The 13,317-nt window shown below is 48.0% G+C and overlaps 1 protein-coding gene across 1 annotated transcript; it reads right to left on the reverse strand.

Moving 5' to 3' along the window:
- GEM (GTP binding protein overexpressed in skeletal muscle) lies at nucleotides 1–12,548 on the reverse strand. Its single transcript, XM_059392916.1, has 5 exons — nucleotides 12,448–12,548; nucleotides 10,771–11,110; nucleotides 4,395–4,471; nucleotides 3,261–3,465; nucleotides 1–1,625 (listed from the first exon to the last, which is right to left on the reverse strand). Exons 2-5 carry the CDS (start codon nucleotides 11,099–11,101, stop codon nucleotides 1,348–1,350), a joined length of 891 nt encoding a protein of 296 aa, XP_059248899.1. The 5' UTR covers nucleotides 11,102–11,110; nucleotides 12,448–12,548; the 3' UTR covers nucleotides 1–1,347.
- Between the last annotated feature and the right edge of the window lie 769 nt (nucleotides 12,549–13,317).

The following is a 13,317-nucleotide window of genomic DNA, read 5'->3' on the forward strand; positions in this document are numbered from 1 at the left end:
TAAAATATCAATCTGGCTTTTATTGTAACTTAGCATTTAGAGGGCCCCAAATATTCCAAATGTATTAGCCAAAAATAACTGCATTATTGTGAATCATGGTTCCAAAAGACAGACGTCAGAGATAGTCTTTGAAACAAGTAACAATGGGACTACCACCAATGAAAAGAAGATATAAAGTAACAGGTATGTTTCTGTAGAAGGTGCTTGGGCTAAAAGCAAATGGAAGGAATCATAATTGTCTTATTCGGGGAGGAGAAACATTTAAGAATGTCTTTTTCCCAAAGATTTTATTTCTTTCATTATAAGACATATAGGTAAAAATTTGCATATTCTGAAAAAGATAGAAAATGGTAATAAAATGGACATTTTTCCTATTAAGAAATATGTTCATAAATATGCTTTATCAAACGTTAAAATGGTTATTATTTTGCAAAATAACAATAAATAGAGCAGAGCTGTGGGATACAAGGGTCAACCCAAAGTACTGGAAGTTTCACGTTTTATGTTTTATAAAAATTGAGACCTTCAATTATATTTCAAAATTTGGCATTTTGCACTCAAAGTTGTCAATAACTCCGACTTTTAGAATATATTCATCATGGCCCAAGGCTTTAAAAACAATGAAACATAAAAGGTAGTTTGACCAAGTAGAATTTGCTTAAATAATTTTCCTCTAAACAAAAAACTGTAAGACACAGAAGCAAAGATATGATTTTTGATCCCCTATGTGGTACCTGTATCAGTTTCCAATTGTACAAATTTCTGGATCCCCAACTGTGGGTAGGAAACAAAAATTGTTGGCTAAGCTTTAGTTTCCAGCAAGGTCCATCATTTCTTTTCACAGCTTGATGGAGCAATGACAGTCACAATTATGTTGAGCCCGGTTCTACAATCTTACCTCCACAAATAGAAGGTACAGAGAAAGAAATCCTCCCTCCTTTGGATAAATCCTTTGACCACTGTCCAGTATTTTGTCTGTGGCCCACTAGCCTCAAATTCATGTATCGGAACACTGGATAGAATTTTAATAATAAAAAGTTCTTGTTCTGAGCTTCAATTCTCTACTATCCAGAGGAGAAAGGAAACGCATGTGAACCCCAAACACATCCTCTGAGTCTTGGGTGTTCAAGTAGCAAGGTCAGGCTTTTCCTGTAAATAAATACTGGTTTTACAAAGACCTTCCGTTTCCCATGCATTATGTTGCTCTTGAGGCCAATCAGTTAATTCCCAGCTACAATGGGGGAAGCTGTATCTAATAACACTGAAGATGCAATCTAATATAGATTATCAGTCCCAGTGGTGCTCTACGATGTCCATCAGGGGAACATCTGGGGTGACTCTGGGGGCCTAGAGCACAGAGAGGTCATGGCAGGATTTGGACTTGAGCTTGAAAGCCATATTCTTGTTGTTTTTGGCCACAATCTTGCCCCAGAAGCGCCGGGCTTTCCTGGGGATGCTCTCCCTCCTTTTCTGGTAAGCCAGCCGCCTCTCGTTCTTCTCCTTGCTGTCGCGCCGGAGGCGCACCTGCCGCACGATCCCCTCAAACAGCTCCTTCACATTGTGCTGGACGGCCGCTGAGGTCTCGATGAACTTGCAGTCAAACACCACAGCACACGCTCTCCCTTCTGGTGAGGAAAGGTGGGGGGAGAAGAGAGTCAGAGGAGCTCTGGGGTGCACGGCCGAGCTGGAGGACCCTTGACCTGAAGCTGTCACCAGGCAGCTCTAGGCCAGTCGGGCATGTGATGGTGACACATGTCCTCCTGGGGCACAGAGCGAGGCAGGGTTACAGGAAGATTCCCGCAAGCAGGAGGAGGGGGGCGTTAGGGCTGGTCCACCACAAAGGCCCTGTGTGGAGGTCCAATTCCATCAGATACAGTAATACTAACTCTAACAGTGAAAACTAGAACCCTCATTAATTGCACTTACAATATTACTTGAAAAATACATTCTCCCTCCCAGAGAGATGAAGACACTGAGGTGGGAGTGATCTTTTAAAAATGTGAGAGAGTGGGGCGCCTGGGTGGCTCAGTTGGTTAAATGTCTGCCTTGGGCTCAGGTCATGACCCCGGGGTTCTGGGATAAAGCCCCGCATCTGGACCAGGGAGCCTGCTTCTCCCTTTGCTGCTGCTGTACCTCCCTGCTTGTGCTCCCTCTCAAATATATAAATCTTTAAAAAAAAGAAAAAAAAGTGGGGAAGTTCACACAGCCTGTAAGCAGCGGAAGTGAATCCAGGCCTGCTTCATCCTCACACTCAGATTCTTAACACTTTCTCCTGACTCGGTTTCCCCGAATTGACAAAGAATCCTACTATTTCACTTTGCTCCCTTAAAAAACAATGTTAAACCTCTAATGAGATATTTTGAAAAACTGTTGGTGATTTCACAGATGTACAGTTAGAGCAAACTGTATAAACAAGCTCTCCTGGGGCAGCCTCTATGTCAAACATTCCGTTGTACTCACCGACCGTGTATCCAAGTTTGGTTAGAAAAAGATGATAAGCACAGACAGTCGTCTCCTACGAGTAAGACATGCCCAAGCCACTTGTATACATTAGGTCTGCATCATGTTGCTTTCCTCCTAAGTGGGGCCTGGCAATACAGTGTTTTATTTTTTTACTCTTGTACCAAAAACCAAATCTGTATGAGGCCAATAAAATCTCAAGGACCCCGAAAGCACTTGGGGGCCCACCCAGCAAATAGGCGATATCCCAGAAGCATGAAAATGTCTATGTGACACCATCAGATTGATGCATTCACTGAAACTTAGGAAGCAAGAGGTAGGTGCAGGAGGCTCTTTCTGGGGTCTCCAGGAACCAGAGGCAGCCAGAGTAGAATTCTTATTCTCAATGAAACTCCCACCGTTCCCCCACATCAGAGTTCCCATCTTTCTTAAAAAAAAGACACTAACTACACTTTTATTGAACTCCTAAGAGTTCCCTAAAAAAAAAAAAAGGACAAGGAGAAAAGGTTGGGGAGTGCCAGCAGATCTCTGAGCATGATCTTTTCGCCAAGGGAATGCCAGGGAGGGGAAACGGGAATCCAGCGAGCAGCCCGGACAAGGGGACAAGGACAAGGACAAGGGAGCGGCTGTCAGCACAGGGATGATCTGCTGGAAACGCTGGGAGTCGTCTACACAAAACTCCACGGAGCATTTCAGGAACTCTCTGGTTCCAGCTTCAGGAAAGATGGAGAAGAGAGCGCCCAGGTAAAGGACAAGCAGGGGACCCCCGAGAGGTCTCTGTGGCGCTCACCAGCCCTCACCTGACACAGACACTTCCCGGCGCCGCACCAGGTCACTTTTGTTGCCCACCAAAATGATAGGAATGTCCTCGGTCTGCCGGGCCCTGCGGAGCTGGATTCGCAGCTCAGATGCCTTCTCGAAGCTGGCTCGGTCTGTGATGGAGTAGACGATCAGGTAGGCGTCCCCGACTTGCATGCAGTGGTCCTGGAGCCATTCGTTCTCCCCCTGATAAAATGAAAAGAAACTCCCTAAGCTTGGGGCGCGGGGGAGTGGAGGCTGTTGGAGATGAAGTGTCCTTAGTGAAGAAGCTATATGTGTATCCGAAAGTGTTCACTGTCCAATTCCTCCTACAGCTGGAGTTGATAAATTATACAGTGACTCTGCCAAACCACATTTCCAATCTCTCTGACCAAAAATGAGCCCTCTCTGACTTCTAACAACTCCCTATTGCCTTTCCCAACTGACGAAATTTCTAATCCTTCTGTGAGAAGAGGAGGCTCCTCAATCAATAGAAGCTCTAGCACAGAGGCTCAGAAGCCCCCAATATTTAAAAACCAAATGCTGAAGACTAGTATTAAGAAGGTCAACTTTAAAAAAAAAAAAAAAAAAAAAAAGGAAGAAGAAGAAGGTCAACTTTATGGGTTTCTAGATGGCTCAGTGGGTTGAGCCTCTGCCTTTGGCTCAGGTCATGATCTCAGGGTCCTGGGATTGAGCCCCATGTGGGGCTCTCTGCTCAGCGGGGAGCCTGCTTCCCCTTCTTTCTCTCTCTCTGCCTCTCTACTTGTGATCTCTGTCAAATAAATAAATAAAATCTTTTAAAAAAAGAAGGTCAACTTCATATAATCTGGTTCTATTTTGCTTTCAATGATTCTCCATCCTTGTTGGCACTTTCCCCAAAGCGGATGTAAGTTTTTGTCTTTTTTTTTTTTTAATTGAACTAGGGGGAAATCACTGTGACTTGCTTATTATTCAGAGCTCATTCCTGAATGACCTCTTCTTGAGAACAGTCTCCTACTTCAGGGGGAAAAAAAAAGCTAATCAAGAAAATGAGCCCACCTCACCTAGAACACCAAAAAGGACAAGGTCACCCTCGCACCAGCCTGTTGGAAGGCAAGCCCTGAAGGAATTTACAGAGAGCTACGGGCTCTGCATACCTTATTTTCCCACATGTCCAGGAGTATAATTGTCGCGCTTTCCCCATCAACAATCAGTGTTCGCTCGTAGGTATCTTCTGGAAAAGAAAGAACAGGGATATTGGAGTCAGAAAAATAAGCAACACTTTTACATGAGCATCATTAGAAATTATGCTACAAACTAAGCCTACTAAATATGCAATTAATTATGCAAATGTGCAGATTCTCACAAAGGCAAATTAGTATTTTTTAATCACCTCCAACAACGTTCTATGTACGTTCCTCCCATACTTCCTGAGCAGAACACCTATGTCCTCTGAATGTGTCTCACTGAGCCACTTGAAGTGAAAGGCTTTCGTTTTCACCATTCCTAGACTTTTGTTATAGGAAAACCATTTACAAGGATAAACTCACTGAGAGCTTTTGACTCAGATTCAACGATGCCATGAGAAAACACTAACCACCCAGTGGAACCATAAGCCTCATTCATAAGCCTTATATGGAAATCCACTGTACCTTTCAGTGGGGTGTGACTACTGGACATTCACTGGCAATTTCAGGAGCTCTGGGCTCAGAGACATTTTTCCTGTTTTGAGACATGCAAGAAAAAAACCTTGAGTCTATCCCTGTCTTGGCTAAGGTTTCCTCCCTTAAAAAAAAAAAAAAAAAAAAACAGTTCCATAGGAATAAACAGTCTTACTTTTTCCTAAGTGCAGCCTAAGTGCAGCCTCCAGCTCCACGTGGTAATGGAAACTTACCTCCCTGTACTTGAGCCCAGACTGAGTATAGGTGAAGGGTGAGTGGTACGAAGGGCAAGAGCAGCTCCAGCCCACAGAAATCAGCTGGGGGGTGCATAGGGCTGGCTGAGTTACCCGGGATTTTGCAAGGGGGATTCCCATCAATTGCATACAAACAAGCGAGCCCATCCCCACTCTATTTTCACAGTGAGGTCTCTGGTTTTGAATTTCATCATTTGAAAAATCGTGATTTTCATAATGATTTTTTTTTTAAGATTTTATTTATTTACTTGACAGAGAGAGAGAGAGAGAGAGAAAAAGAGAGATCACAAGTAGGCAGAGAGGCAGGCAGAGAGAGAGGAGGAAACAGGCTCTCTGCTCAGCAGGGATGCAGGGCTCCATCACAGCACCTGAGACCATGACCTGAGCAGAAGGCAGAGGTTTTAACCCACTGAGCCACCCAGGCGCCTGATTTTTTTTTTTTTTTTTTTTTTTTTTACCATTTTTCTTGCTTTTCCTTTTGCCTGAAATCTGTTCCCTGGAATATCCAAAAGTCTTGAGCCCATACCTCCTTCCAGGAGAAGCGCTCCCTCACCATCTACTTAAAATTACAATACATCTCCCCTACCAATATTTCTTACTCTCTTTCCGTTTTTCTTTATCATACTTATAGGTACCTAACATGCCATCTGTTTAGCTTATTTTATTACCTCCTCTCTCCCCCAGAATGTGAAGGCAGAGATCTGCATCTGTGCTGTTTACTGCTACACCCACCCCCCAACCCCCAGGGCAGTGCTCAACACACTGAGGGTAGGCAAATACTCATGGAGTGCATGGATGAATGAGAACTATAGCACTGGGGATATAAGCACAAGCAAACCTGATTAGAATCGGAATGCCATCCCTTTTTAAATATGTGGCTCTGGACCATTTAAGTGTTCTGGGCCTCAGTCTCTTCATCTGTGAAATGGGATTAGTAACCATATTCATGCCTTAAGCAGGCATGACAATTACCTCTGTTAAGCCTGGGCCCAAAGTAGAAAGGCAATAAATATTAGCTGTTGCCATCACTTGTTCCGCTGGAGGAAGGTGGTTCTTGCCATACTTGGCGTTTCCTACTATAGCTAAAACCTAACTTAGAAGCACCACAAGTGGGGAAACTGGAGGATTTCTTGTTTTATAGGAGTAAGGGTCTTATTAAAAGTAAAGCTCCTGGTTTAAATGTTTCTTCATCTAGGGAATGGAAAACAGGGCAGGGAAAGGAAGGGAAACACAGACAAATGAGAAGAAAGTTAACGAGGGATGGGGTGGCTCTGTCTTTCTGTCAGTCTCCCTGCCTCCACAAGGTATCACTCTAATCAATGGTAACGGGGACCCACTGCGGGATTCATTCTGTGAAGCCCACCCTGTCTGCCATCCACAGTGGGATCACACTGGGACGCACAATCTGGCTTCCTGCGGTGCAGGGCCTCATGACTCAACAGGCATATTTATACAGCCAAACGGAACCCGTGAGAGCCTCAGCAGCACAGAAGGGGGGCGGGCTGACTGCCCCTTGCTACCTTGGACTTCTCTTTTCTCTCAAAGTCTTCCCCGTGCCCAGGAAATCCAAAACAGCACTTTCTCTGTCCTCAGCCTACCACCTCCCACCCAAAAGCAGGTACAAGGGCCCCCCGCAGTTCAAAGAGACGCATACTACATTGTAATAGCTAGGGGAAAAGCAAACCCAAACTTTCCCTTGGTTTGAGAGATACAAGAACATCAGCCTAGCGAAAAAGTAGATTACGGATTATACCTTAAAAAGTAGATGCCTAACTGCTTTGCTGTTCTGGAAGATTTCTGGACACTCCCCCCACCCCGCCTGAAAATCACTGTGCAGCAAACCCACCAGTCTAAGACAATAGATCTTTACCCTGCTTCCCTGGATAGGCCCCACATCTAGGTTTATATACTGCCTCTGGCTCCCCCCTGCACACGAATTCTTCAGACACTCAAAGCATCCTGCTTTCTGGCCCTCTACTAACCAAGAGAGGGCCCTGCCTACACCCTAGAAGCTCTAGCTTCTCTTCCTCCCCTTGTCACTCACTTTTAACCTTCTCAAGGGCTAATCAGGTGGGAGGAGGGGAAATAAAAGGGTATGATTCCTAGAAGATTCCACTGAAATTTGCCCTGGGTTGAGACATGTGGGAAAAGGGTTGAGGTTGATTGGCCTGGGTGTGAGGAAGACCTCATTTCTCCGGTGCTCTCAATGACATCTGGGGGTGCACCTGCACACTGTGTGTAACAGGAGAGAGCATCCTGAGGGGGTGGGACGGAGCGCCAATGACTGAGTGACCGTCGCTCTCTTCCCTGGATTAGCACACCTTAACCTGTCTTTCATTTGGCCCCCACTGACCTCCACCTTCAGTCCAGGATTGGTTCAAATGCTGTGTGGAACCTGCAGGGGTGTTCTCTCTCACGCTGGAATGGGCTCCTGCAGGCTCTTGAAAGCTCTGAGGTTCCAACATACCTCTCCCCCAAAACTCTCAACTATGCTCAGCTTTCCTAGCCCAGGAGACGCCAAGGAGCCCTGAAGGAACACCTGATCTAGAACACCGTCCTCGCCTCCTGCGGCATCTCACGGGGCCCTGGCCAAGAGGAGGAAGAGAGTGGACCGGGCTACAAGCAACTGAAGTGCCAGTTTGGGAATATAAGTCCAGGGAAAGGAAATGGTAGATTCAGAATCGGCTCTAACGTTCAACCTATACTTCTTACATGCCAGGCATGGGGCCACAGGCTTAGAATATGTTCTCTCCTTGACTCCTCTGACATCCTGTGAAGCAGGGATTGTCCCTGTTTCACTAATGCGGAAGTCTGAGCAGGGTCAGTCCCTTGTGCAAGAGCGCTCAGCTACATCCGGGTCAAAGTGGGGCTCCAAACCCACACTGACAGACCGGAGTCCAGCGTTCCTGACAGACCGGAGTCCAGTGCTCCCTCCAGACTCTCCGTGTACAGGTGCTGTCCCTTCCCGCCCACCTCAGGGCTTTCACACCCCAGCCATCCTTAGGGTCCCGCTCAGAGACCACCTCTTCTTCCATGAAGCCCTTCCTGATTTCCACAGCCAGAAGAAATCTGTTCTCCTCTGATTTCTCACAGCACTGTCCTCGTACCTCTTTCAAGACACTCATCACACCTGATCTTGATGTACAGTTGGGGTGGATCTGTCTCTATGGCACACACTGTAGGCATCTCCAAGGGGAAGCCCTAGGCCTCTTTGCACGTCCCCGTTGTGACTCACCGAATTCCATGGTATATATTCAGTAACTATTCAGGAATGAATGAAGGAATGAATAAATGAATGGCATTAAATGTGTAGAGAGAGTCATAAGATTATTGCGATATAGCTGTAACAACATCCGTCTTTATTTGAAGAAATTCTGATGAGAGTATATTGTATAGAGGAATTTTTTTTATGGTTAATGTTGAAAAAAGAACAATGTGGGGGCATGCCTTGGAAAACCTTCTTCTTTGGAAACAGGAAGCCACTAGTGATCCCAATAGCTGCCTACAGATAAGAGATGTAATCCTAGACAGTATGAATTGAGTTACTCAAAAAGGACACGTCAGAAAGGATTGGTCAACGGAGAAGCTTCTTGCAGAAGATTCTCTGTTTGAGGAGTTAAGGAAAGGATTCTCCGTCTCCCTCCCCACATTAAACGAAGAATCCTCCCAAATATTGAGGCTGCTTTCCCAAATTCCAGGTATGAGCCAGTCTTCTCAACACTCAGTGCCAACGGGGATACCACTCTTCAGATAAGAAACACTCCACTCTAATGGACCAACATTTCTGAAAGTCTGCCACCCACTAACTTTTTCAAGACCTCCCTCAAGAGACAAACAAAACTCCTGATTGATCTCTTCCTTCTATCAATTTCCCCCAAACACTTTACTGTTACTTCTTAAGGTATTCATCAATTTCACCCTGCTCTGAATTACAGCCACTGACCCTTCACTCCTTCCTGAGAGGGGATACTGCCTCCTAAGCATCACTGGGAACCCCAGAGCCTCACACAGAGCCAAACTTGTGCCTGATACTAACAGCATGTGGACACTAAACCCAGGAGCCACTGGGCACAGTGAAGGCACACACCAGGTCTGACTCCCAGCCATACCATGGGCTGGTTCTATCATCCTGGGAAAGTTATGTGATGTCATAAGCCTCCATTTTTTTGCTTGTAATATAGGGATATTAATACAAAATTGGTCCAATTTTTGTTTTATCAGTAAAAACTAAGCAGAAGTACTCAGTAAAGTGTCTGGCACATAGCAGGTTCCCTGTCAATGGCAGTGGAAGACAACCACCAAATTAAAATAAAGTCCTGAGCTCTAATTCCAGCTACCCCACTGATTCTAGGTAAGCCACTTGGTATCCCTGGGACTCAGTTTACCCCTATGAGTATAGGAATTTTGTAACTACCCAAATAAACAGTAGCAGATATAAGGTACCCAAAAAGCGTCTCTTCCATTGCAAATGTGCATTCTAGATATCCAACCTCCCACCCCTTCTCCTACACCGACAGTCACCCACCAGCCTGTACAGAGAAAGAAAATCAGCCTTCCGATATGGACCCTATTTCTCCTTGACCCTCATTTAGCTATCATCCCGGAGAGTCCAGAGTGAGGAGAGAAATCAACGTCCTATAAGTGAGTCATCATTTACCGTCAGTTCAGAAGCTGCCACGTGAGGCAGTCAACTCCCTGACCCTGGAGACAATCAAGAAGAAATGGTCAGCTGGAAAGAGCTGACAGGAGGGAGGAAGGAGCAGGACTCCAGTGCATCAAGCAGAGGGCAGAACCAGCTCATCACTAAGGCAGCTCCTTACCCTGGGAGTCTATGATTCAGCTGTGGGTTGCAAGTGGGAATACAGGCAGACCATGCCATCGGGCAAGCACTGGAAGGTTCTTCCCTAATGTCTATAGCTGTAGATAAGGACCTGCAGCTCCCCTAGCCATGTATACTAAGATGGAAGCTTTGGCTGAAAACCACTGTATGAATACCATTGATGATCAATTAGGATCCTCATATCATGTTCCAGAATACAGTGCCAGGCTTTACATGTACTTGAGGAACATGTGCATTTTTGTGACTTCAAATCCATTTTTGGAAATAGGCCATAACATTTTTTAAATATTGGACTATTTCAAAATATAGATAAACTATATCCTCAAAAGACTCTAATAATTGTGGAAGCTGATGAATCCACCCTAGTAGTTTTTCAAATCGGTTTGGTTTTAGGTATAAGCGTGGGAAAAAAGCTGTGCCTACACTGAGCTCTTGAAAAGTCCAGCTCAGAGTTGGCAAAAGCCAGAGGTGGGAGCCTGACCCTCTGACTCTGCCTCTTTATCAGTCTACCCCTTCAGTCCCTGCAGGACTGGAATCTAAGAAATTCCCTTTCTGGCCCAGGTTCTATCACCGAGCACTTTCTTTTTCTCCTCCTGAGGATCCATGCCAAGGTTTTGCTGGGCCCTCAGCTTCCCAAGCCAGTGCCAAGGACGCATAATTGCCATTCCCAACTCTGCAGATAAACAACACACCCTCTCACTCATTGGACCCACCCCCTTACTCTTTGGGACTGGACCATTGCTGATGGACAGAAGCCTGCTGGGGCTGCGCCACCTACCTCCCAGCACCTCGCAGTCGCTGTCCATGCTGTCATGTATACCTGCAAAGATGTTGGCCAGAGTGGACTTGCCCACCCCCTGCTCCCCTATGAGCACCACCCGGTAGTAGGTGTTCCCCGATTCCGAGGAGATGACTGAGTCTGTGGAGTCAGAGGACCAGCTCCGGCGGCAGTGGTCCTCGGGGGCAGCAGAGTGATGGCTGCGCTGGCTGTACTGGTGGGGCTCTTTCTGGACCATCAGATGCCTGCCGTCCGCCGGGATGCTCCAGCGTTGCTGCTGCGGCTGCATGCCCACAGTGCCTTGGCGCATGGTGACATTATTCAGAGTCATGGCTGGGTCCTGGAGAACAAAGCAGCCAAGAGGTACGCATTAGTAAGCGGGAGCGAGAGCTCGGGGTGGGGGGCTCAGCCACACAGTCAGTGATATCTCAGTAGATGGGGCGAGACCCAAGTAACCCTGATATAGGAACCCCAAGGAAACTGTCCTCATATCCAAGAGGCTTTCAGCAAGTAACCAGTTCCAAGGCAGACTGTCATTGGCAAAAAGAAAAAAGTACCATAAACATCACCCACTGCCCTCTGGCTTCCTCCATCTTCAAGGAAGCCTTCAGGAAGCCTACTCAGGCACTGACACAGAGGCAGCCCGAAGAACCAGCAGCCTCCGGAGATGGCTTGAAAAGCAACAAGTTAATGGAGCTGGGGACCAGCTGGCCAGGTTAGCTGCTCTTGTCTAAACATGGCTCTTAATTGCACCAGCATCCAGTGGGCTTTTGTGCCTGGATGGGAAACACGTGGCAATGACCTCACTCCCTCTGGCTGCCCTGGACAAGCACTTATTGGAACTTCCATGTTTAGTAAAGTCGCCCTGATGCTCTCCAGCTGCCTGAATCAGCTATTATTTGGGGGCAAAAAAGAATTCCTGATTGAGGTTTATGCCTCAGTTCTGCCCTCTTGCCCACAGACATCATGTTTCAAAAAATCCCAACCCCAAGCCCTGTTGGTCCTGCAGGGAAATGACCAGCTCACAGTTCCGACCTATCAAACTTCACTCTCATTAAACCACGTCTACTCTAAGAGTTCTTCAATTCAACTCAGATTCCCACCTTCCTGAGGAAAATCAGAAGGCCAAAGACCCTCCTCAATGGCATTAACAACTTTGCCACAACTTTCCCTTTTGCAAACCTCCATCCGCCTGCACGGAGGTTTGTACTCTCTCGGGCTACGAGATAAAGCAGAAGCCTCCTCATTTCTAACAAGCGAGATCATTCGTGAGAGTGAGAAATGCAGACTCCCCTCCCCAGACTCACACCCACACCACACCCCAGCATGCCGGCCACTAAAGGGAATGACCAGCCGGTTTCTGGATCTCATTAAGCCGTGCCTCAGTTGGCCGGCAGGCACTCAACCAACAAAAAGCATGACGTATCCGTGAGGGCTGCCCTCTGACCGCACAGTCCGCAGGAGGAGGTGACCCTCCTACTGACCTGAACTAAGGAACCTGATGACAATTGGCATCTTTGGCACCTTAAACTCTGGCCCCCGCCCCCCAGCCAGAAGACCACGGCGCAGACCACAAGTTACAGGCGCTCTTTCGACAACTTAGAAAGTTCTGCGGGCGGGGAACGCCCACTGCCCCCGGCGTCGGGAGGACCCTCCCTCCCCAGACCGCCCGCTTACTTGGCTCTGCCGGGTGGGCGCCCGCGAGTCCGCGGGGGCTGCGTGCGTGCGCGCTGCGATGCCGGGCCGCCGAGCGCCGGGTGCTCGCGCCGTGCCCGCCGTCCGTGCCGCCGCCCGCAGCCGCCGCGGCCCCGCGCTTTATAGCGCGCCCGCGGGCCCGCGCCGGGGCTTTTCCGTGACGTCAGCGCCCCCGCCGGGAGGGGACGGCTCTGCAGCAAACTCGGACGCGCCGCCACTTCGCCGAAAGGGTTACTCATGTGACCCCTCTCCCCTCTTTTTGAAAAATAACGACCGTTCCATCCCGGGCTTCTTCATTTTGCTTTTATTCTCACTAGGTGGGTCCAAGAAGCTGGAAAAATACACGCAGCGCCACTTAATCGCGCTTCCCCGCAGAGCGCTGGCGAGCTGTCGGGACTCAGGATGGAGCAAGAGGCAGGCTGGAGTTGGGACCCCGGCTTTGCCAGAAAAACAGGGATCGGCAGGGCGCGCGCGGAGTCTTTGGCCTCTCGGATGCGGGCCGCAGCCACCTTGCGGGGCCGGGGCTTGTGTTAGCCGCATCTGCTGCCCCGAAAGCTGCCTTTTCCTGCCTCCTGTCACCCCCTCTCTGGAGGACGAGGGAGGAGAGCCCCGTACCGCTTCATTTCCCTTCTCTGGCACGGACCCACAGAGAAGGGGCTGACGAGAGGTGACGAAAGGGGACGAGACCTTGAAAAGGGCAGTTCTGAAAACCAACTTAATGAGGGGATCCAAGCAGACTGTGCTAAATGCTGCTGGCCCTGCTGTGGGCCAGGATGCCGAGGCTCCTCAGTCAGGGGATTTAATCACCGTTCCAATCGGCAGCATCTCTGGCCCTGGCACGGGGCGCGGAGC

Source organism: Mustela nigripes, chromosome 3, assembly GCF_022355385.1.
Source record: "Mustela nigripes isolate SB6536 chromosome 3, MUSNIG.SB6536, whole genome shotgun sequence".
Classification (NCBI taxonomy): Eukaryota; Metazoa; Chordata; class Mammalia; order Carnivora; family Mustelidae; genus Mustela; species Mustela nigripes.

Coding starts and splice junctions, on each gene's coding strand:
- GEM (XM_059392916.1), bottom strand. CDS start 11,101: ATGACTCTGAATAATGTCACCATGCGCCAAGGCACTGTGGGCATGCAG. Junction 4,472..10,770: donor CGACTGCGAGGTGCTGGGAG/GTAGGTGGCGCA, acceptor TTTCTTTTCCAG/AAGATACCTACGAGCGAACA. Junction 1,626..3,260: donor CCGGGAAGTGTCTGTGTCAG/GTGAGGGCTGGT, acceptor TTTCCTCACCAG/AAGGGAGAGCGTGTGCTGTG.